Source organism: Drosophila takahashii, chromosome 3R (assembly GCF_030179915.1).
Source record: "Drosophila takahashii strain IR98-3 E-12201 chromosome 3R, DtakHiC1v2, whole genome shotgun sequence".
In the NCBI taxonomy this organism is placed as follows: Eukaryota; Metazoa; Arthropoda; class Insecta; order Diptera; family Drosophilidae; genus Drosophila; species Drosophila takahashii.
The window spans coordinates 32,926,637-32,949,084 of NC_091681.1; the positions used below are offsets into that span (position 1 = coordinate 32,926,637).

The 22,448-nt window shown below is 40.8% G+C and overlaps 1 protein-coding gene across 4 annotated transcripts in view; it reads right to left on the reverse strand.

Moving 5' to 3' along the window:
* Window positions 1–9,102: 9,102 nt before the first annotated feature.
* The window catches only part of trv (trivet), a 59,134-nt gene continuing 45,788 nt past the window's right edge, over window positions 9,103–22,448 (reverse strand). For 2 of the 4 annotated variants that reach the window (XM_044395455.2, XM_070216809.1), the window contains 7 exons: window positions 21,711–21,798; window positions 19,449–19,524; window positions 18,334–18,430; window positions 13,634–13,823; window positions 12,861–13,253; window positions 11,688–11,841; window positions 9,103–9,497 (listed from right to left, as the gene is read on the reverse strand). In XM_044395455.2, coding sequence (XP_044251390.1) covers window positions 9,456–9,497; window positions 11,688–11,841; window positions 12,861–13,253; window positions 13,634–13,823; window positions 18,334–18,430; window positions 19,449–19,524; window positions 21,711–21,798 — 1,040 coding nt within the window. In that variant the 3' untranslated portion in view covers window positions 9,103–9,455. Of the gene's footprint in view, window positions 9,498–10,481; window positions 10,886–11,687; window positions 11,842–12,860; window positions 13,254–13,633; window positions 13,824–18,333; window positions 18,431–19,448; window positions 19,525–21,710; window positions 21,799–22,448 lie in introns of those variants that run through there. The other 2 variants (XM_044395454.2, XM_044395456.2) reach the window with 1 other exon arrangement.

Genomic DNA, 22,448 nt, shown 5'->3' on the forward strand with positions numbered 1-22,448 from the left:
ATACATTTTCCGGTTTAATATTTCAGCTCATATTTATATTGTATGGTTAAAAATTATTTCTTTAAGTTTTCATACGATTTTTTCTTACTTATTATTGAAAGGATCAAATAATCCATTCATAATTCAGGTGGGAAATTATTTTTTTAATTTAAACTGTATTTAAAAGATATTTTAATACTATTTAACTAGCTAGTTCCACTAATATTTTTCCTCTGTGTAGCTTCAGCCATGTGTGCCATCGGTTGGATCCAACAAATGACACAAAACTGCCAAACCAAATCACTATGAATGTCGCTAGAGTTTCGTCATTCGGACCAAAGTTGTTTCCCCTCAATCTCCCCGCCCCCTGCCACCGCCACCCCTGCATTTCCTTTCCCCACCCCCTTTTCACCCGCTTGGGGCTAACGAATTTTGACAGGTGCCATTATTAGTTCAGCACTCTGACATTTTCTGCGGTGGCTCCGCTCTGGTTTCTCTTTTTCTGGTTTGGTTTTTCGGTCGGGCTTGGCTTTGTTTTTCGCCCGTGCGTTCTAGAGTTTTATGGCCATAAGAGTTTTACTCCTCAGATGGATGACAGCAATAAAAGTACCCACAGACACGGGGACGGAGACGCAGACGGAGACCTTGATGCGAAGCGGCCCATGCCGTTTTATCACACGAACACACATTGCTCATACGCAACGGTGGCCACAGGCTTCCGCTTTCCTTTGGCCTCACTGGGTGCACTAATTAAACTTGTGCTCGCCTCTTATTATGGCTGCATTGCATGGCATCGGTTAATGTGAGTTACACGACACGGCACTCGCCGCACACCTTTCACCCGCCTTTCTCCTTTCTCCCTTCACCTTTCACCCGGGCACCTGTTTTTATGCGGCGGTCGCATTGTCTCCCAGGTGAAACTGCTCTGCGGCGAGGGCGTTAAGCATTTATGTGCGCGCGTCTAATTAAAATAAGTTCGCATGGCAATGGCACTTCAAAGTCTAAATTGTCCTTATGGCTTACTTCGCTCCAGCTGCGCAGGACCCAAGGCGCTGCGGACGACCATTCGAGTTGCGAGTTGCGGCCACCGCCGTCAGATATATGTAATTATAATATTTTTTATTAGCTCATCTGATAAGGCGGCAACGAGAAAATAACATAAATTCCACTGCCATGGCCTCTGCGTGTGTCCTTCGCTTTGATTTGCCCTGGGTCTTTGAAAGGAGCACCTCTAAAAAAAGAACAAATGCATGCCCTTACTTAAGTTATTTTTTAAACACATTTATAATTTTTTTAAGCCTTAATGAAATTTAAATATATTAATCGACAGAGCAAAAATGATTTCCTCTTGTAAAAAACATTTTTCATATTTGTAAAAATGTATAAAAAATGCCGTAATATATTTTCAATTTCTTTATTTTTTTAAATTTTAAGCGAACTATTTAATTTCAATTCCCGTTAATCATTTCATTCTTAGTGTATGCAAAAGTTTTTGCCCGAAGCTCAGCAGGTCTGTTTGTTTGATTATTTTTTGCAGGTCACTTTGTTTGTTATAAATTTTAATATACTTGGTATATATTTTGCAGGTAACACGGCGCCCAGCAGCAGCCACTCCCCCTTTTCCCATTCCGGACAGACGGAGGCAAGAACAAGGTCCTGGACAGAGGATACAGCTGCCGCTTTTTATCCTCGTGGCTGTCCAAAAGTCCTCGTTTCTGTGCGGCGTTCCCCCTGAGTTGATAATATAAATGGAAAAACGAAAGGTCGACATTTATTATGAGGCTTTATCAGCAGAGGACATTTGTTCTGTTTCTGTTTTGTGTTATGAGCCGAGGATATTCGGCTACTTGTAACGATGCAGGAGGACATTGGTGGGCTGGACCTGTTTTTCCTGTTTTTCTCTGCGAAAATCGTTTGCTTCATTATGTCCTCCGACCGAATAGCGGTTGTCCGAGGGCACGTGTTTTCCTTGGGGTGGCATCTGTATTAGTTAGCAGTCATAAGCGTCCGGTAATATGCCAAAAAATACCATCAGACGGGGTCCTTTGGCCATAAATTATGTGGTGCTTTGTATGTTAATGATTTCGTGTATTGGAAACTTTTTGCGAGTGACCCAATTACTGGGGCTGGGAGGCATACTTTTCGGGGCCAGGATATCAGGATGTCAGTACATCTAGAGGAGAGAAGGAGACGAAGACAAAACACAAATGCATATCTGCTGTCAAGTGGCATTGTCGCCTGCCAGCTGCATTGTTGCCCCTGTCCTGTTCGTCCTGTTGAGTGTCTAATCTGCTGCATGAGGTTATGGGATATGGGGAGATATGCGCTGTGGAGCTGTGGATATGGAGCCACTCAGCTGCCAGTGAGCTCTGCATGCGGCCACACAGCCCGATATGCCGTGCGGAATCGTGCTGAGCGTAAAAATCCTCAGTGCCCTGCTATTTGCGCATTTCCGGTTTCCGTCGCACAGCTGCACGTCCTGTTGGATCCTGTACCTCTACTACCCCCCTGCCCACCGTCCATGGCATCCGGCTGAAGCTACAGCTGCTGCTGATACATTCTTTATATTCTGCAAATATCCTGTTATGCAGAAAATGCTTCTTGCTACCGTGTCGTCTTAGTGGAGGCGACAGGCTTTCAGCCATGGGAATTATTAACTAAACATGCCGTCGAGAGCCGTGGAAGGCTAAGCTGTGGCATTTCGAAGGCGAGGTTATATATTATAGAAGTAACAGCCTTATGAATGCGATGTTTTCGGGTTTTATCTTAAAAAAATATACATAATATTATTTTAGATAAATAATTTTTCCTCCCTTTAATATCCTTTTCACTAGCCACAATTTTCCACCATTTGTCTAATATTATTTCTGAATTTAAGTCATTAAATAGGCAAAGCCATGCTAAAATACAGCTGCGATTTTTCCTACAAGTCTAAAAATATCCGTGGAAAACCTTCCCCGACGCAATGTACTTATCCGTATGTACACAGCATTTCCTAGTCAAACAATCTATTTTTTCCTACGCCCCTCCCCCCTCTATACGCAAAAGTTAAAATAAGCAATGGCTTGGATTTCACTTGTTATGCTTCTTTATTTTTTTAGGCAAAGGAAAATGGGGCCAGCATGTGCACGCCTGCGAAAGACGAAATGCGAAGGAAAAAAAGACGAGGGTTGCGGATGACACAGTGAAATCAAAGTCAAATGTAAGTAAATAAAACATATTGTTTCTCTTATAGGAAGACATTTTGCAAAATTACGCCGATTTGCAATGCAAATCAAACATAGCGCCATTACTTTCCCCACACACACACACACATGAAGACTGGCGGAGAGTGAAAGTAACGCATATGTTGCTTAAAAATGCAGCCATCCTTTGGTGCTTATGTTTGTATGCGTGTGTGCTGGAAATCTTTGTGATAATAGACACACTCACACGCACACAATAAATATAAATGGGGATTCGCAGCCGTGTGCGAGTCTGCTGGTCTTAACCTGCGGCAAAAATGTGAAACAAGAGCCAGCAGTCGCGACGGCAAAAAAAAAATAAATAAAAACGAGAAAAAACAAACAACAAAAAGAATTGGCGAAAAAATATGTTTTAAACATTTCTCTCCGCTTTGCATTTTCCACCAACCAGTCTCTTCCGCTGCCACTTTCCCTTCAGCATTTTGTCGCTGTTCTGTTTTTGTAAATTTTTGATTTGTTATTGTTGCACGTGTTGTCCTTTGCCTTTGTTATGCCAATCCATCCTTGGCGGCCCAACTGCGAGGCAGGTGGCACACGGATCTCTGTCTGGGTGTGTGTGTGCCCCATCCGGCACATAAATGTTTTTAACGAACTCACCTGTGGGGCATACGCATAAGTAGCAGAACGTCTTCTTCATGTCACCTGTGTAAATGGAAAGCAGAGCGCTTCTCAACAACCGAAAAAAAAGTAAGAAAAATATAAGGAAGATGAAAAACAACAGCAGATAGCGATGGCCAAAAGCCTCGGGGGAAATGAGCAACCAGCCAGGGAAACTGCCATATGCAGAGATCATAAAGCAAACGAACAGCATAATGCAAAATCATCTTGGCTGAATTTTATGGGTATAAATAATGTACTTTTCCCTCCGATAATTTAATGTTAGACAATAATAACACTAATGAATTGTAGGTTAAACAAGAGAGAACGCTATAGTCGGGTTGTTGTCCCGACTATCTAATACCCGTCACTCAGCTAAAGGGAGTGTGTCGGGTTGGTGTCCCGACTAATAATCGTAACTTAGCTAAGGGGAGTGCGAGGGAGATAGATATATAATTTTTGATTGCGTATAACTTTTTAATGAATGGTCCGATTTAAAAAATGTCTTCTACATTTCGATAGGTATAAATATACACAACAAAATTGCATTTATACTTCTCGGAAATCTTTAAAGATGTGGGCGCAGGACCCATTTTAAAATCGTTAGTGGGCGATTGTGGGCGTTAGAGGGGGCGTGGCGCTCGGCTAAAATAAACTTGCGCTGCGTAGGAAGCCAAAGAATATGTGTGGGAAATCTCAACCTTCTAGCTTTTGTAGTTTCTGAGATCTCAGCGTTCATACAGACGGACAGACGGACAGACAGACAGACGGACAGACGGACAGACGGACAGACGGACAGACGGACAGACGGACATGGCTAGATCGACTCGGCTAGTGACCCTGATCAAGAATATATATACTTTATGGGGTCGGAAACGCTTCCTTCTAGCTGTTACATACTTTTGCACGAATCTAGTATACCCTTTTACTCTACGAGTAACGGGTATAAAAATATGATTAAATTAGTCATAAATTTTTAGTTTTAAAATAAAATTAATAAGAATATTATAATTTAAATTAGGGGCAAGTATTTGCGGCAAATCAAAAATAAATCATCCTTAAAAAATGCCTATGAAATAAGAACACATTGAGTGGTTTTATTTTTACAAAATTTTTTTGTTCGTTTTTATTTGTTTTCTTTCAATATATTTATGTATACATAATATAATTTTTGTTGTTTATTCGGTATATTTACTTATTTTCATCATTTCTATGTTGCAGTTGTTCTTTGTTTTTCTTCTCGCCCTTTTCCTCCTCGCTTGTTTGTTATTACACTCTTGTTTTTGTGTTATTTTTGTGTTTTTATACCCGTTACTCGTAGAGTAAAAGGGTATATTGTATTCGTGCAAAAGTATGTAACAGGTAGAAGGAAGCGTTTCCGACCCCATAAAGTATATATATTCTTGATCAGGATCACTAGCCGAGTCGATCTAGCCATGTCCGTCTGTCCGTCTGTCCGTCTGTCTGTCTGTCTGTCTGTCTGTCCGTCTGTCCGTATGAACGCTGAGATCTCGGAAACTATAGAAGCTAGAAGATTGGCATTTTGCATGCAGATTCTAGGAATTCCTACGCAGCGCAAGTTTGTTTCAAAATGGTGCCACGCCCCCTCTAACGCCCACCATCGCTTATATACGATTTTAAAAATTTTAATATTTTGGAAAAGTAAAAATGCAGTTTTATTGTGTTTATCAATACCTATCGAAATGTAGAAGAAATTTTTCAAATCGGACCATTCGTTAAAAAGTTATGCGTGATCAACGTTTTCTATCTCTATCTCCATCTCCCTCGCACTCCCTTTACCTGAGTAACGGGTATCTGATAGTCGGGGCATCCGACTATAACGTTCCCTCTTGTTATTATTTAATTCTTTTGTTTTTGCTGTCACCTAAGTATAATTTTTCTATGCTTTTCGCCTCTTATGGCAACCCAGCGACTCTAGCTCTAAAACCTTCCCCCACTGTTCGGGGTCACCTCGTCCCGATGAGATGGTGACCTCCGCACTTCGCTGACATTGTTGTATAATATTTTGCTTGCATTTCGCTGCCGGGTTATTCGGGTTTATTTGGCGCGTTGGTATACAAATACGCAACCAAATTATCATGGTTTTTATTTGTTTGTTTTCGTTTTTGTTTTCAACTATAAATATTTTTCCTTTGAATTTCTTGTTATGCTTAATTTGATTAACTCTTTTAATATTCGTTACGTTGTTTCACTTGTGTGTGTTTTCTTATGCAAATGCCGTTTTTATGTGTGTATGTTATGTCTGTGTGACTTGTGATGCCGTATTTAAATTGTATATATATTTCTGTTTTAGTGTATATTTAATACTTAGCTTATGCATTAGGTTTCCAATTTTCGGCTTTGTTCTTGCTGTTTGTTTTATGTTTTTGGTTTTTCTGTTTTTGTTTGCTTGTTTTCTTATGTTCTCGGCCCTTTTATTCCGCTACAATGTTTTTCGATTTTTTCATCCTGTTTGCCTTTCGCCTTTGTGTTTTCTAGTCCTTGTCCTAAAACACACTCAAACATGCTTAAATTTCTACAAAATATTTGCAATACTGCAGTCGATATCTATACTTTGTTTACTTTAGTTATTTGCTATTTACTTATCATATTTTACGTCTGTATATATATATGTGTGTATATATATATATATTGTTCGTATAATATCGATATCTATGTCTGTGTCTGTTTCTGTTTCTGTATCTGTGTGAGTTCTGTCCTCGTGTCGAATGCCTTGCAAAACTTTTTCGGTTTTAGCTTTTGTTTTCACTTTGATGTTTGTTTTGTTAGCAGCTTTTGGTTGTTTGCTCATCGTTTGATTTTTTCTACATTTGCATTTGATTTGTTTACAATCTTAGTGTAATTTTAATTGCATAACATGCCCCTCAATCTCCCTGCGCCGCCTGGTTTATTGCACAAAAATATCCTGGGTTGCCTGCTCGGATTATACTGAATTTGATTTGATTCGATTTGATTTGGTTCCAACGGTTCTCGTTCTCGTGGCTAGTACATTTACCATAATATTTCTGTTCTGTATCTCAGTATCTCTAGCTGTAAATTAGATCCCTCCTTCCTATCCCCAAACTGATGTGTGTGTGTGTAATTAACCTAATGGAAACACACTCAGAAATCGGATAAATAGTATGCACCGCCATTCCAACTTGAAGGGTTTGTCTGCATGTAAATATATATAATTGTTTGTAGCTTAGATAATACTTTTATTTGATTGATTTTCGGTTTCGCCTTGCTGCAATTGGATCTCGTTAAAATTTGTTCTCCCCTTTCGTTCGGTTTGATTTGGTTTAGTTTAATTTACGCTACGTGCCTCCACATGCATCGCCCGTTTTTCGCGTTGCGTGTGGTAAATTTAGCTAACTGCTCCTGTTTCAGCACTCCAGTTAATTACACTTCGAATTGACTAATTGGTAATTGTAGTTTATGGTTAATAACTGCAATCGTTTCAGTGTGTAGTCGGCTTTGAATCCAAACCGAATTAGTAACTCAAAGCGAATGACTTGGAATTGAATTATGCTCGACTAATGGTGGATGGTGGCAATGGACTATGATGATCGGAACAGAACCTGAGTCGATGAATAATAATAATCATCATCATGCGGCAATATAGTGCAGCTACACAGTACTTTTGCAGTGTTTTTGGTTTTCGGTTTTCGGACGAATCCTTCTGCCAGGATTAGTCCTTCTCTGCTGTATATGTGACGTGGGCTTCCATGTGTATAAATACTTTGTATATTTTCTCATATATATATATATATATAGACGTATATAAATGACTTAGCACGTTTTATAGTTACACAACATAAATACATACAGTTACAGCTGTTATTCATATATTTTTAATGTTTTCCTTTTATAATTGTATATTATTTAGTTCGTCGTCTTCGTCAGCTTGGTTTTATGCCTTACCTCTTAGCTTCCACAGTTAATTCTTATTTAGTTTCCAACTCTTCACTATTTCTACGTGCCAACTACCCATTTTAACTCTTTACTGATATGTAGCGCAAACATTAACAAACAAACCGATAATATTTTTTTTTCGTTTTTTTCTGTCTTAACTATAAACTTTTCGCTTATAAATGGTTTCACTTCTCTTTTTTCCTAGCCAAATTTTTGTTTTCTGCAAAACGGTTTTTAAGATTAATTTTTTTTTTTTTCGTTTGGTCAACAACATTTCAATTTTTTGTTCTCGCATTTTTTCTTTCACTTAACAAAATGTCTAGAAAATAAACAATAACAACAAAAAATGCATTTGTCAGCTTCACTTCAACTTCACTTGCATTAATCCGGCCCAATCCCGCCCACTTTAAAATCACATCTACATCTACGCCTCGTAGTTTCTCTAGGTTCTAGTGCTAAAAACATTTAAATATACAGTACGACTGTCCCCAAAAGACTACATGTCCTGCTGATGATCCTCAGATCCTTGGCTAAAATCCCCAGTGACCCTTCTTATCGTACTGAGTGAGCGCCTGCTGCGAATATATATTCATATTCGGGTTGGGTATTTTATATCGATAGACATTTACTGGTGCCGGGGGCCACACCCGAGTAACTAAATGCTCTCTGATCCGTTAGCTGCGAAAAATTCCACTAAAAAAATGACATAACAAATTCCACGCTGCCAATTCGCTGGGGATTGGGGCGTGTCAAATGCAAATCAAGCCTCGTCCTTTCGTCCTTTGCAGCTTAATTGTCCGATACGCACGACTATATATATGCGAATGCGAATGCCAATGCGATTGCGATTGCGATTACGTTACGTATGCGTATTGCTATTTCTAGTACTTGGGATTTGTTTGCTTGCTGTTGTTGCTGTTGTTGTTGTCATCGTTTTAATTGGTTTTCATTTTGAACATCTATTTGTGATTTATCATCCAACGCATACAACACAATAAACAATAAATATCATTTACCATACGTCGCATTTAGTTTTTCTTCTCTATTTGTAAACACCGTGTGTTTGTTTGTCTGTGTCAGTGTGATGTGGGTGTGAGTGTTCTCTATACGGCCTGTATATATATGTTATATAAGCATGTTTGTTTAATGCATATGCTGTTTACTCTATGTACTTATCAACCAACTCTAAGTCTAGGCTTTACGCTTTACCACTTTACATTTATATACTCTACACTTTTAGTTGTATTTACCATATGACTATTTTTTTATGTTTCACATTCATGTACTACCATCTGAAGTTCTCGATCCCCAGTGTGTGAGTGTGTGTGTTATGTTGTCTATAAGTTGATTAATGCTTGCCGTTTGGGTATCGTTATCGTGTCCTGTGTCCTGTCTCTCTTTTCGGGCTGCGAGTGTGTTTATTGGCTTATATGATTAGGCGATAATATCTACTTTATTACGGCTATGCTCGATTAGCTAATATCAATTAATATCATTCGATGGCATACTTTGATTGTTTTCAATATACTTTACTTGTGTAGGGGTTTTCTGTTCTCTCTGTCTCTTTATATATATTATTCGTACTCATAGTCATACCATATATATATTTTTAGCTACTTGGATATTCTGTTTGGTTATCGGTTCGGTTTCGGTTTGGTTTCAGTTTCTTTTCAGTTTGGGTTTCCTTATCGCTTTCGTTTTGGCCTAAACAACAGAGAACTAACACAACAAATTTGCAGCTAACCATTCCTCTTCTGGCAACTGAAATAAAACCATAAACGTAACATGTACAAACATGGGTTAATATCTGGCGTGTTAAAGAGTAAGTTGTTGGAGGGAGTTTGAAACATTTTTGCGGCTGCTTTGTACATGAAGCTTCTCGTGAAGCGCTTGTTGAAAGTAAAAAGCGAAAAGTCATAATGGATTAGGAGTCGGATTTCAGGCAAATTATGAACTGGGCTGGGCTGGCTGGACTTTCCTGGACTTTTATTTCGATTATTACTTTTACTCAGATACTTCAGATACAAACTGCGAGTGCTGGTGAGACCTGTGGTGAGTGTGCGTGTGTAGGAACCTGTCTTTCGATTGCTGATCGATCACAAATCGGTGTGAGTGCGTGAACTTTCAGTTGCATTCTATAGGAAATGATAGCAGGACATGACGAGTTGGCCCGATAACTGGCAGTTCTTTCTAAGCAGTATCATCTATCATAGTTGTAGGCACTAGTGCTAAGTGTGTGGGTGGTTGGGCGGGTGAAAGTAGTATTCCATTTAGCTTTCACAAACTGCGAGTTAGATGAATAAAAAATGGATTCATAATACTTTCACTCGTCCAGTGAAAGTAGTGTTCGAGTGTGTGTGTGTGCTAAGCTTGAACCAAACTGCGCTCAAAAGTAGGCAATACAAAATGATGCGGGTCCTGCTGTGAGAGGGTAAAGGATGATGTGGGGTTAAGGGCTGTTTGCATACACACAGACGCACAAATATTTACTTGCATACATGTGAGGAGCCCGTCTGTGTGTGCGCGTAATTAATTTTAACGCATTTTTAATTATGTTTATTTTAATTTAATGCCGCGACTGTGTTTAATTTAGGCTGCTACAATCCGCCGACCAAATTGTATTCCCCGTTTTTATTTACGCTCCTGCTTCCTTCTTCAATTAATAATTGTTATTATTATTTTTTATACGCGCCGTGCTTCAACACATTTACATAAAGCATTAAAATATGTGGTGTGAGTTGTGTGTGTGATGGTGTAAGCAACTAGGGTTAAAAATATGTTCGCTTTCTTTGCTTTTTTTTTGCATATACATAATAATTGTTTGCTTCCCCCGATGCTTATTCAACGGGCGTTGACAGATAATTATGCTCTAGTTTTATATATATAGATATATACTTTTATGTGGGTGTGGGATTTTGGATTTTGCATTCGCGCTTGCTTTTGTTTCTGGGGTGCAGCTCTCTAACATCGCCAAACTTCGAGTTGCCATCAATTGTTTTGCAATTTGTGTGTTCTGCGCTTCGCATTTTATTTACAGCTCAGTTTGGTTTTGTTTCTGTTCAGAAAATTGCAGCTGTACTTAAAAATTTTGCATTGGATTTTCGATTTTCGATTGGCGTTTACTGTGCCTGCAAGAGTAAAGGATAAACCTTAAAAAATAATATGGGTGTTAGTAAGAATTGGAAAAAAGTAGTAGACGGAATAAAAGTAATTGTAATGCAAAAACGTGACTTGATTCGCTATCCACAACACAGATATTTCGGATGCATTAATAAATTCCATGGGCATTGTTCAACAAACCGGAAAGGCTTGAATTATGTGAGCTCACGAGATAAACAAATAAAACGAACAAGCTAATTGGCAAATATTTTACACTTAAAAGATAATGAAAATGCCGAATTTATGGCTAGATTACTAAGCAATACATGCATACAAATGTTACATATTCTACTAGAGGCCAAAATAAAGACAAAAAACTGGCCTAAACCAATATTTATTATCCGAATGTTTATTTAAATATTCAATATATTTTGTGTTCAATTGTTTCGGAACCCTCCCTCTCTTCGGTTTAATGTTATTTAATCAAAAACATGCATGCATATTGACAGATTACAATTGTCTCTGTCCACATTCGATATTCAAATGCAAAAGAATAATATTAGCAAGCAAAGGCATTCGAATGGCGATGGAATATTTTGATAGCAGCCAGAAATATGTACGCATATCGAGTGCACACACAACTGCCGAGCAAACAACCCATCGCACACCCTAACGAACCGAACGAATCGCATCGAATCGAATGGAATCGAATCGAGCGCACTACAACGGAATCCAAAATACATTCAGAACTTTCAACAAACGTAGTAGAGATGCACGAAAAATGTTTCAATGTGTCGGGCAATGTGTGTATCTATGTGGCCGTGTATCTGTATCGCGTTGGGCTGCACCTACCTGTGGGCTCACTTGGAACTGCTGTATCGGATAGGCCACCACGCCGGCGGCCTGTGGAATGGCTGTGCCGGCCACGCCCGTTGCCAGCTGCTGGGCAGGTGAGATCTGCGCCTGGGTGACGCCTTGCCAGGTGGCCGGAATCTGCACTCCCATGCTGCAACGAGAGTCGAAAGTTTGCAAAAATAAGTACATGTGGAAAAATAAATTATAAAGAAAGGATTTCTTAAGTCTTAGAGGTTAGAACTTGTGATAGTCGATTCTATATTTTTCAAAAATCTCTTAGTTAAAATGTGATTTGGTATTTCCTAGTTAATTTATGATCTAATATTTATAGATAATCAAAACTAATTTAAAAATACATTTTTAATTTAAAAAAAATTATTTTGATTTCCTGATTACTTGAAAATATTTTTCTAATAAATTAATGGTTATGTTTTTCTCTCTGTAATACTGCTGCATTACTGCACTCGCTGATCCGCCCATTGAAAGTCCCCGGAGCGTGGTGTGCGCCACAATTATCACGGGCAGTCGCCGGATGGCAAAGGGATTCGAAACCGAAAAGGGATGCCAGTTGGGGGAGCGGAAAACAAAATTTACGCGACTGCGATGCAAATAGCACGTTATGTTGACAGCCCGACGGACGCGGAAATGTATTTCATACGGCCGCAGACCGAGGACGGTGCAAATGAAAAACTTTCGCAATTAGCAAATGAATTCACCCATCCGTCATGCTGTCGTTGTTGGTGTCGTCTCTGTTGTTGTTTCTCCCGATCCCCGGTGGCGGTTCAATCATTGCACAAAGTACACAGATGGAACTGTTGGCGTTTGGACTGGAATCCAAAAACACAGAGAGAAAATTGGGTCCAAAACAAGGTACAATACAAAATTGAACTGTGAGTTAATATTAACATTTAACTAAAAGTTCCGATAAATACTTAATACATTTTTTACATTGGCCTAACAATAAAATGCATTGAAAAACTGGTAATTAAAATTTGTATCTATGTATTAACCGTAACTTAAAATTTTTTTCTCTCCCTGCAGCTTTGCGTAATTCTAGACACCCATGGGGCGATTGCTGCCAAGGCGAATCAGCTAATAAAATTATTGTGTGCCAATCCAATGACAATGGATTGACCCCCAACCCCTAACTCTTCTCTAACCCCCACTTACCCCATGTATCCCTGCTGATAGCCGCCGTACTGGCCGAAGTGATAGCCCTGGATGCCCTGCAGGAACTGGTTCTGCACAGCGGCTGCACTGGCCGCCGCCGGGGTCACCGCGGCCGCCGTGGCCGAGGAGGCCGGATAGGTGGGCGTGGGCGAGTACCAGCAGCCCGTGGCGGCCAGCTGCTGTCCGTAGGCGGCGGCTGCTGCAGCAGCGCCCACTCCGTAGGGGAAGCCGGCGGCAGCGGCGGCGGCACTGTTCAGCGCCTGGGTGGCGATGGTCTGCGCGTTGTTGGGGTCACCGCTCTCCTTGCCCCACGAACACTTCACGGGCTGGGCGTTGATCTCAGTGTTGTGGACGCCGACGATGGCGTGGGTGGCCGCCTCCTTGGTGGAGAAGCTGTAGGATTGATAAGGGAAATTGATAGGGTATCAATTACAATAAAGTAAATTAAATCGAAAAAGGCCAAAATTCAAATCAAATAGTTACCAAATTCAGAATAATTTTATTGATATATAAAAATTAAAAACATTTTTTTTTTAATTCCCAAAAACTTTATTTAAAGAACAAATATTTTAATTTGATTAATAAAATTCTACAAAAGAGTACAAAAGGTGTTTCGAATTTTTTCACTGCATACTTTTAGACACTTTTGTAATTGATTTTAAACCCCTTCTGATTTCTAACATCGCCCCCACGATCTATAATATTTAATATGATAAAAGTTAAAATCACCTAAGCTTTATATTTTTTACAACTTTCTTTAAATAAAGACTTACCGCACGAAGGCGTATCCCTTGTCCTTGAAGACGCGGATCTCCTGTATCGCGCCGTAGGGGGCGAAGGTCTTCTGAAGGACCTCCTCGCTGAGGGCGGTGAGGGCGCTGTTGACGCCGCCCACGTAAACGGTGCAATTGGAGGGACTGCTCTGATTGTAGACCTCGTCGAAGGTCAACGGCTTGATGTTCTCTGTGGGTGGAAAAAAAGCGAGGATGAGGCAAGTGTTACTACCCAGCGTGTGTGCTTGATGGATCTGGATTTAATGTTCCCGCCTCGAACGACAATTTATGGAAGGCAGTTTTTTCTGTTCTGTTCGACTTGCGTTTTTTATTCGCCAGCTGCATGATTAATATGCAAATTAATTAACGGATTTACCCGCAACAACGGCAGCAACAACAACGCAACGAGAGCAGCCTCGGCAACGTTTTGGTAATTAAAATAACCGCATGCACTTAGTCAATATGCTTGTGTGTGTGCGGTTCCTATGTGTGCAGGTTGGTGGTTGGTCGGAGGGGCGGGCCTGCAACACCATTTACCGCTGCTTTCTTGTTGTTGCCGTTGCATATTTAAAATTGTTGCGGTTGTTATTGCATTTTTTATTATACGTATTTCGTGGATATACATTTTTCGTATGCCGTTTTATTGTCGCCATGCTTTTTGCACTCACTGTACAGGGCGTACACTATACACTACATATATAGTAATGGTCTGAAACAACCCCACATTGTCGTTGTCGTTGCCCTGATTGTAGTACGCTATCCGCCATGAATGCACGTATTTGTATGCAAAAGCTACACTAATTACTTCCTTTGAGGTTAAAACTAAATTTGCACTTTTAAAAATAATGTCAGCTTCGCGTGTTTATGTCTTTGTTTAGATTTTCGCTAGGATATTTTTCTATCCACGCATTGAATGCCGGGGATTATGGGCCTAATGATAGTTGCATAGATGTAGATCGATATGGATATGTAATGGTTAATAGAAGAGAGAACCAAAATCCGGGCCTACTTAACATGGCCTGTTAATGGCGCCCAACTACTGGACAGATTCCTACTTTTCCGCCCCATCAAAATGCCATTGCAGGATGTCTGGATTTTAGTCTATGTAAGTGTGCGGCTGCTTTTTGTTTTTTGCCTTTGACTGCGCAGCGAACATGCCAAAGAAAACACAAAAATATGGCTCAATGACATGCAACAGGATTGCTGCACACACACGCCACGAAACAACAATCACAGTTCCATTTTCCGAGAGGGCGAGAGGGTGCAGCCGAAAAACTAGGAAAACTAACAAGCTCGCAAATACTTTTGAAAGCTTTTGCCACAAATGTATGCGCTTTGGCCACGCACACACACGCAAGGACTAGAACACTTGGAGAAAATTTCTTATATTTATTATTTTAATTTTAGCGCGGTAGCTATTAATTTATAAATTTTACTTTTGCCATAAATTATATTATTTAAATTCTAATTCATTTGTAAACCGGAAATACCTATTAAATTTTAGTCAGAAAATGAAAAAACCTTTTAAAAAAAATTCGAATTTATTTTTCTGAGTGCACTCCTATTAGGACTTGCCGAAGAAAACATACCTTGCAGCGCCATGCCTCACTAATTTGCACTTTGCTTTGTGTTTGTGTGCCCCTTCATTTCTCCCCGTATTATTTCCACTTTTTGTTTTCTCTAATTTCTTTTTTACGCTTTTAAATAGGTGTAATTAAATTTTGAAAATGCAACCAACGAGCCTCACATATCCACACACACGCCCTACGTGCCTCGGAGCCTCGAAGCCTTGGCGTTGGGTTAACTTGGCCAAGTTTCATGTCCGCAGCAAATTAAAGCACTTTCGGGCCGAAAGCATGGCCATAATTATCGCACATTTTTGTCTACGACAAACCATGTGCATTCCCATTTCCACATTTTCTCATTCCTGCAGGAAAATGGTGAACGGGGGCAGACACAAATAATTGGAGTCTGGTCAGAACGAGGGCCATTAAGATGGGGGCAACCGGCGAATGCCGCCGGCAATCCACCGGCAGGTGCTCCCATTTTTCCCGGCGATTTGAAATTTTAATGAGCAATTATAGGCATGTAAAACTAAATCATGAAATAATCACCAAATCATTAACATAAATAATTCACATTTTTACACGCAGCAAAAACAACATCACGAGCCTTGAGGACGTGGCCAACACTTGAGTAAATTCAAAAGTAATTAATATGCATGGAAATGCTCGTTCAACAGGGGCGGTTTTTTTAAGGGGGCGTCGTCTCTTAGGGGCGTGGCAATGTGCTAACAAGAACGCTTGTTTGGCTACCACAAAAAAAAAACTTCCTAATCGATATTTTGAATTTCTAGACATTTTTTTCAGAATAATGTTGCACTTCAGTTTAAAGAATATTTTATGAAATTACTCTATAATATTATAATTTAAGGGAATATTTATTTTGCCTATAAATAGGGGAGAGTGGGGGAATTTCGTCAGCATTTTTTCAAAACTATTTTTTGTCCATCTTGAGACACGTTATCATATTTCCCCTGTGACGAAATTCCCCCACTCTCCCCTACTTTAAGGTATCTATTTTGAGGTCCTTTTCCTGCAACATGAACGCATTGAGGCATTTAAACTTTTACTTAATTGTGCGCAACTCTGCATAAAATGTTGATTTATTGCGTCAACTGGCAACTGCCGTGTAACGAGTTCACGTAACTCCAACTTTTGCAAATATTTCCCTGCGAGTTGGCCAATAAAGCACCCACCCACAACCCACACAGCCGGGTCAAAAGTCAAATAGTTTCGGCAAAGAAATTTGTCATAGCAGGCAAACGTTGTCGTCTTTTGTGAGGCGACGGCGTTTGTCGTCGGCATATTGTTTCTGGTTAATTAAGTTATTACCATAATGAGCTTGCAGGTATTTCGGGGGCTTATTTATGGGCCGGCATGCACTGTGGACTAGAGTCTAGAGTCGGGTCTTGTTTGACAAAGGTGGAAACTTTGAGGGAACTTTCGCTTTTGGGAGGCGAGCAAGGAAGGGCCATAAAAAAGGGTCGCGTTTGTTATAAACCACCCATTGCAATGGGGAAAAAACGAGGAGAAACTCTTAGCCGGGGACGAAATTGCAAAGCGTCGCCAAAATTGTCACAACTGTAAAATGCGCAATTGCGCCGGATCGTAAATCTTTAGCAACAATGGGGCAGACACATGAGTGGCCCACTAAACGCGGACGGAAGGACGGACGTGAAATGTGAAATGTGCAGCCTGCTTAAAACATAAAAACGCCGGGGCCAACTCAACTCGATGGGATTGCCAAAAGAATCGAGCAAAGTGGCTGCGTAAAACATGAAGTAATGCGAATGCCAAATGCGAAATGAGTTGAGTGCTACAAATCGTAAAGTTTCGCCAGCAGTCGCTAGGCGGGCCGTAAAACCTTTCCAACCCTTGCATATGTGAGCGGGACATAAAAACCCTTTAGCGATTGTATGGCATTCTATGGTATGGAACTCTTTTTTGTGCCGACTCAGCCTATCGAGGCGATCAAAAAATCAAAATTATTTCGCTGTCAAATTGCTAATAATAACTTGTATTACAGGATGCCTCCCCATGGCCCCAACTACCGCTCAGTAATTTTACTTTACCCCTTATGGGGCAGCACACAAACTAGAAGAGCAGACAAAACCGTGACACAGTCAAATAAACAATGAGACCAATAAAAATACGCTTAAGCTTTCATAGGCGTTTTTTATGACAACAATATAAATGCAAAGGGAAAATATTATATTCAGGAAAGTCCTCCCTCCGTTCCTCCCCTTCTCTCTCATTTTCCGAACCCTTCAACAGTTTTCGGGCCTTTGCACGATAAATTCCACCTTGACTCCAACTATTTTCCCCAAATATTCGTTGTATAACCCTGTTTTCTCTATCGTGGGTGGGTTTGTGTGTGTGCTTGGGCCCTTTATGATAATAGTTTCGTGTTGGCAAAATTTATTTATCTGATTCCCTCCGAAACTCCCGACGAATGTGTGTCTGTGTGTCTAACAAATAAAAATTATGTTAAAACATGCAAATATGCGTTAAGTTTTGATTTATGAAAGACAATCGAGGGAAGCCCCGCGCATGTTTGTCCGCTGTTAATAATGATTACGCCCCGGACTAAGTATATAGTTACGGCTATGGTTCGGTTGACAACGATCCGTGGCCATAAATTGAGGGGGCGTGTCGCAGGGCCCAAATGAAAATTGATTTGCCGGTCCTAATTGAATGCCTCTAGACGGGGTTTTCTTTTTTCTGTTCTTTTTTTCTGTTTTTATACTAATTGAAAAAGTTTAAACCAAATTGGGTACAGCCCATTACGGAAATTAAGCGCGTGCGGTTAAGAAGGGACAAAAATATTAAGAAAACATAATCTGGCAGAAAATTTGTGCGACGTTTATAAATAGCGAGCGGTTTTCCTGAATCCCTCCCCGGCGTTTCCCGCTTTTCCCCTGCACTTTCCCAGCATCACTTTTGGCCCTGGCATTGTGCCTGTGTGTCGGTCTACCTTTGGCATTCATTGCCATAATTTCCTGTAATAAGAACGACGCGTCGTCTGGGTCTCAGTTCGAGTTGGGGTTCGCAGTCGAAGGACCCAAAGTCCGGGTAGGTGTACGCACACCGGAAACTTCGTTGGCCTGCCGACTGGGGTGACACTCATGATTTCCTTACCTTTACTCGCCGGCGGTTTCCGTGTGGCCCAATTCGTGCGAATTGAACGGGAGCCAAGCCACTGGCCATTCATGGCCGTAATGGCGCTCTCGGCTTCCTGCGGGGCGATAATGAAGACAGAGAGACGGTCAGAAGCAGAATCGCAGAAAGGAGGACACGGTGAAAAAATATATCAGTTAAGCACTGTCATATCTACATCTTTAAATAGCCATTTAGTAAATAAATAAATAAGTTTAACATTCGAGCGTGTCACAGAAATCACTAGGGGCTTAAAATCAGTCTTAATAAAGCCCAAAAGTATGCAACAAAATCTTTGATTGCATACTTTTAGACAGTTTTATAAGTGATTTCAAAACCCCAGTGACTTTTTCTGTTTCTACATTGTCGTTTAATTTATTATTATACCCGTTACTCGTTGAGTAAAAGGGTATACTAGATTCGTGCAAAAGTATGTAACAGGTAGAAGGAAGCGTTTCCGACCCTATAAACTATATATATTCTTAATCAGGATCACTAGCCGAGTCGATCTAGCCATGTCCGTCTGTCCGTCTGTCTGTCCGTCTGTCTGTCTGTATGGACGCTGAGATCTCGGAAACTATAAAAGCTAGAAGATTAACATTTTGCATGCAGATTCTAGGAGTTCCTACGCAGCGCAAGTTTGTTTCAAAAGGGTGCCACTCCCCCTTTAACGCCCACAATCGCTTATATACGATTTTAAAAATTTCAATATTTCGGAAAAGTAAAAATGCAGTTTTATGGTGTTTATCAATACCTATCGAAATGTAGAAGAAATTTTTTAAATCGGACCGTTCGTTAAAAAGTTACGGCGGATCAAAGTTTTTAGCTCCATCTCCTTCGCACTTGCTTTAGTTGAGTAACGGGTATCTGATAGTCGGGGCACCCGACTATAGCGTTCTCTCTTGTATGATTTTAAAATTAAGTTAAAATAAATAATACCTTTTTCTATAATTTTAATGTGATATTTTTTATTTAAAAAAAAATTTAATTTCCGATACTTTTTGTCACCGTGCATAACACCGAAATCAAAATAAAGAGCCTGCGCACGACTGCATAAATATGCACTTAAATATGCTAATGCCAAAGGCGGTTCTTACCGATTTCTTGATGAAGGACACAAAGCCGTAGCCCTTCGACTTCAAGGTTTGTGGATCGCGCACCACGCGACAGTCGCTGCAAAAAAGAACACGAAATGTAAACATTAAAGTCCTGAACAGAGTTCACCAAGTCTTAAATATAACTGTGGACCGCCTGCCACCGAACGGAAGTGCTGGCAAACTTTAAAATTTATGCAAATTCCTAATAAAGACATCTCTCGAGGTCCCTGGTCTTTTGGTCTCCGTTCTTCGTCGGTCTGGCCGACGTGTTCAAATATTTCCGTTCGAGTACAAAATACAAATATATTCAGTCTGTGTTTGCCGGCGTGGGCGTGGCCCCTTGTAATTCGGAAATTAGAAATCTGACCTCATGCTGGAAACTTTTTATTTATCTTGCAGTTTGCGAAAAGGGAGGATTTCGGTCTGACAAGAAGCCAGGAAGTCGAAGTCTCATCTCTGGGCTTTAAGATAACGATAAAGTTTTTGATGAATTTCTCCCGTGATTTGGATCCCCCTCCCCATACTCCACCCCAAATCGAACTATGCTCATTACAGCTACGGGGCCAAAAGGACCTGCTCGTTTTGGTCACTTACACTAGTGACCCGGCACTTGTGCCAATTGGCCAACTTCCGACTCGGGGGCCCCAAATTGATTTCCCCCAGCGGCTGTACGACTTCTCATTTGGACAATTGGGGCCTCGACACCGCACTAAAGCGGGCTGCCAGGAAACTTTGGCAATTACCCCCGGTCCGGCAGTTTACTTTTCATTTATGAAGCATAAACCACAGCGGCGGCGAAGTTGGCGACGCTGGCCGGCAACTTTTTTTTATGATTATTATAAGTAAAATGCCCACCGAACCTCGAACCCGTCGGGGTTTGGGCCAGGCTTTGGCTTCTGGACTTATTAAATATTCACACGCGCCGCGCATTTAACAAAACGAAACAAAATGCGCCGGGGTCTCCCGAAAAAAACATAATGCCAAAACCAGGCAACAATGCCCCAAAGAAAAAAAGAACCAGAAAAAACAAAGCCAACCTACAAAAAAAAGGGCAAACAACGCCAGGCACGCATAAAAGTTTTGACAGCCGGGAAGGGGACATCTTGATCCCTGGGAGCCGCACGACCGAATCCCGCCGACTTTGTGCGTTAAGCGTTTTGACATGTCGGCTAGCAGATCGACTCGACTTGGGCCCAGAAAAGAAAGAAAAACCAAAAGAAATAAAGTTCTTTAAGCCGCTGCCATACCATCGTCTCCTATTCTCGGAAGATAATCAGCCGGCAACGTGGGCAGAGTTTTTTCGGGGGAGTATCGACGATAATGATGTCAGCGATAGCTATCCCAAAAGGTGCCAAACGATTGTTCAATAGCCCTGAAATCTGTAGTCATCGATACTGTTGTCAACTGGCAATCGTTTCCCCACTGAGATTTAATTTAGAAATATTTATTCTATTTATATCACCACTTTTATATGTTACAGCAATTTCCTTTAATCTTTTTCAGCACCCACCCTTATAGCAGATGTGATTTTAAGCCAAGTTTGGTACAACTCATTAGCGAATCAGAGAACCCTTTAACCCAATCAAGGCCAGAGTCATTAGAATGATTTTCAAATTATTAAAATTTAAATTGGCCATCGGCAGAGATTCTCCGATGGACTGGCTGACTGAATCCTCCGTTTCGCGGTCCAAACAAGCGGCAAATCCGAAAATCAAATACTTTGGCGTAATTTTTGATAAGCCGCCGCAGGGCCTCCTTTTGTGGGTGGTTGAGGATAAAGAAGAGCTCCTCCCGGGAGACGGACTAACATTTTGACTCGAAACTTTGCGATTAAACAGAAGTTAATTAAGCCAAGTTTTTGATGCTGTCGTTGCCATGGGAGAAGCGCTGCCTGGTGGGTGGTAAGTGGTTGTGGGCGGCGGGCTAGTGACTTTGCCTTTTCATGCCGAAAAATAGCAACTTAAATATTTGAATGCCCCGACTTTTTGCCAACACTTACAGACAGCGAAAAGAGTTCGGCCAAAGTGGCATTTGCATAAATTCATTTTTTTTTTTGCCGCCCGGTTATGAATTTTTTATGGAGTTGCGAGTGAAGTGAGCCTCTTCCACACGCGCCTGCCAATAATCAGAGAATGTGTGACAGGAAAATTGTCACGAAAAAAATGGAAAAAGCCGAAATAAAAGCTGCAGAAAAGGGGGAAAATGGGAGAAAGGCAATTCCAAGTTAACTGGCAAATGGAAAATTTGCATTTTAATACTTACGAGATTTCGCCGAATGGTGTGAATGCTTCGCGCAATTGCTGAGTTTCAATTTCTGAGCTCAAGTCGCCGACAAAGATGTGGAATTGTTCTGCAAAAAAAGAGAAGAGGGCGAGTGCCAAGTTGAGTATCGGGTTTTTTTTATTCTTCGCAGATTTCACACAGATTTTCAGAGACTTTTTGGGGGAAAGGGTTGTGCGATGCCGCTGGCGCATCGTGAATCGCACAAAATATGCGCCAGATAAAAACGCAAATCAAAAGAGAATCCCAAGTCATGCGCTTTTATTTCGCAATTTATTGCGCACGCTGACGCGGTGCTTTAATGCATATTCATAAAAAAAAGGGAAAAAACCCAAGAAGGAGATATTTCTCATATATAATTTTATGCTGCATAAGCAGAGATAAGTTAATTGAAATCACAAAGGAGCCGCGCAGATTGATGGGCTCAAAGAGAGTGGGTGGCTGGGCGGAAAGGATGACAAAACTTGCTGGAGAAACCCACTTGGTATTAGTTTTTCAGAAACGTCGCGGAAAACTTTGCCAACTGCGTGTCTCTTTTGTGAATCCTAACCCCACACCCATCTCCCGCCCACCCTCCGCTTCTGCTGAAGAACGTCCCCATTAATACTAATTAACCCATTCATCTAAGTAAACTTTCCACGCTCGAATCTTCTGGCCCCATCATCAGGCCAAACATCGCGTACACATGCACATACTCAAAGCCATTCGCTGTCATGCAGG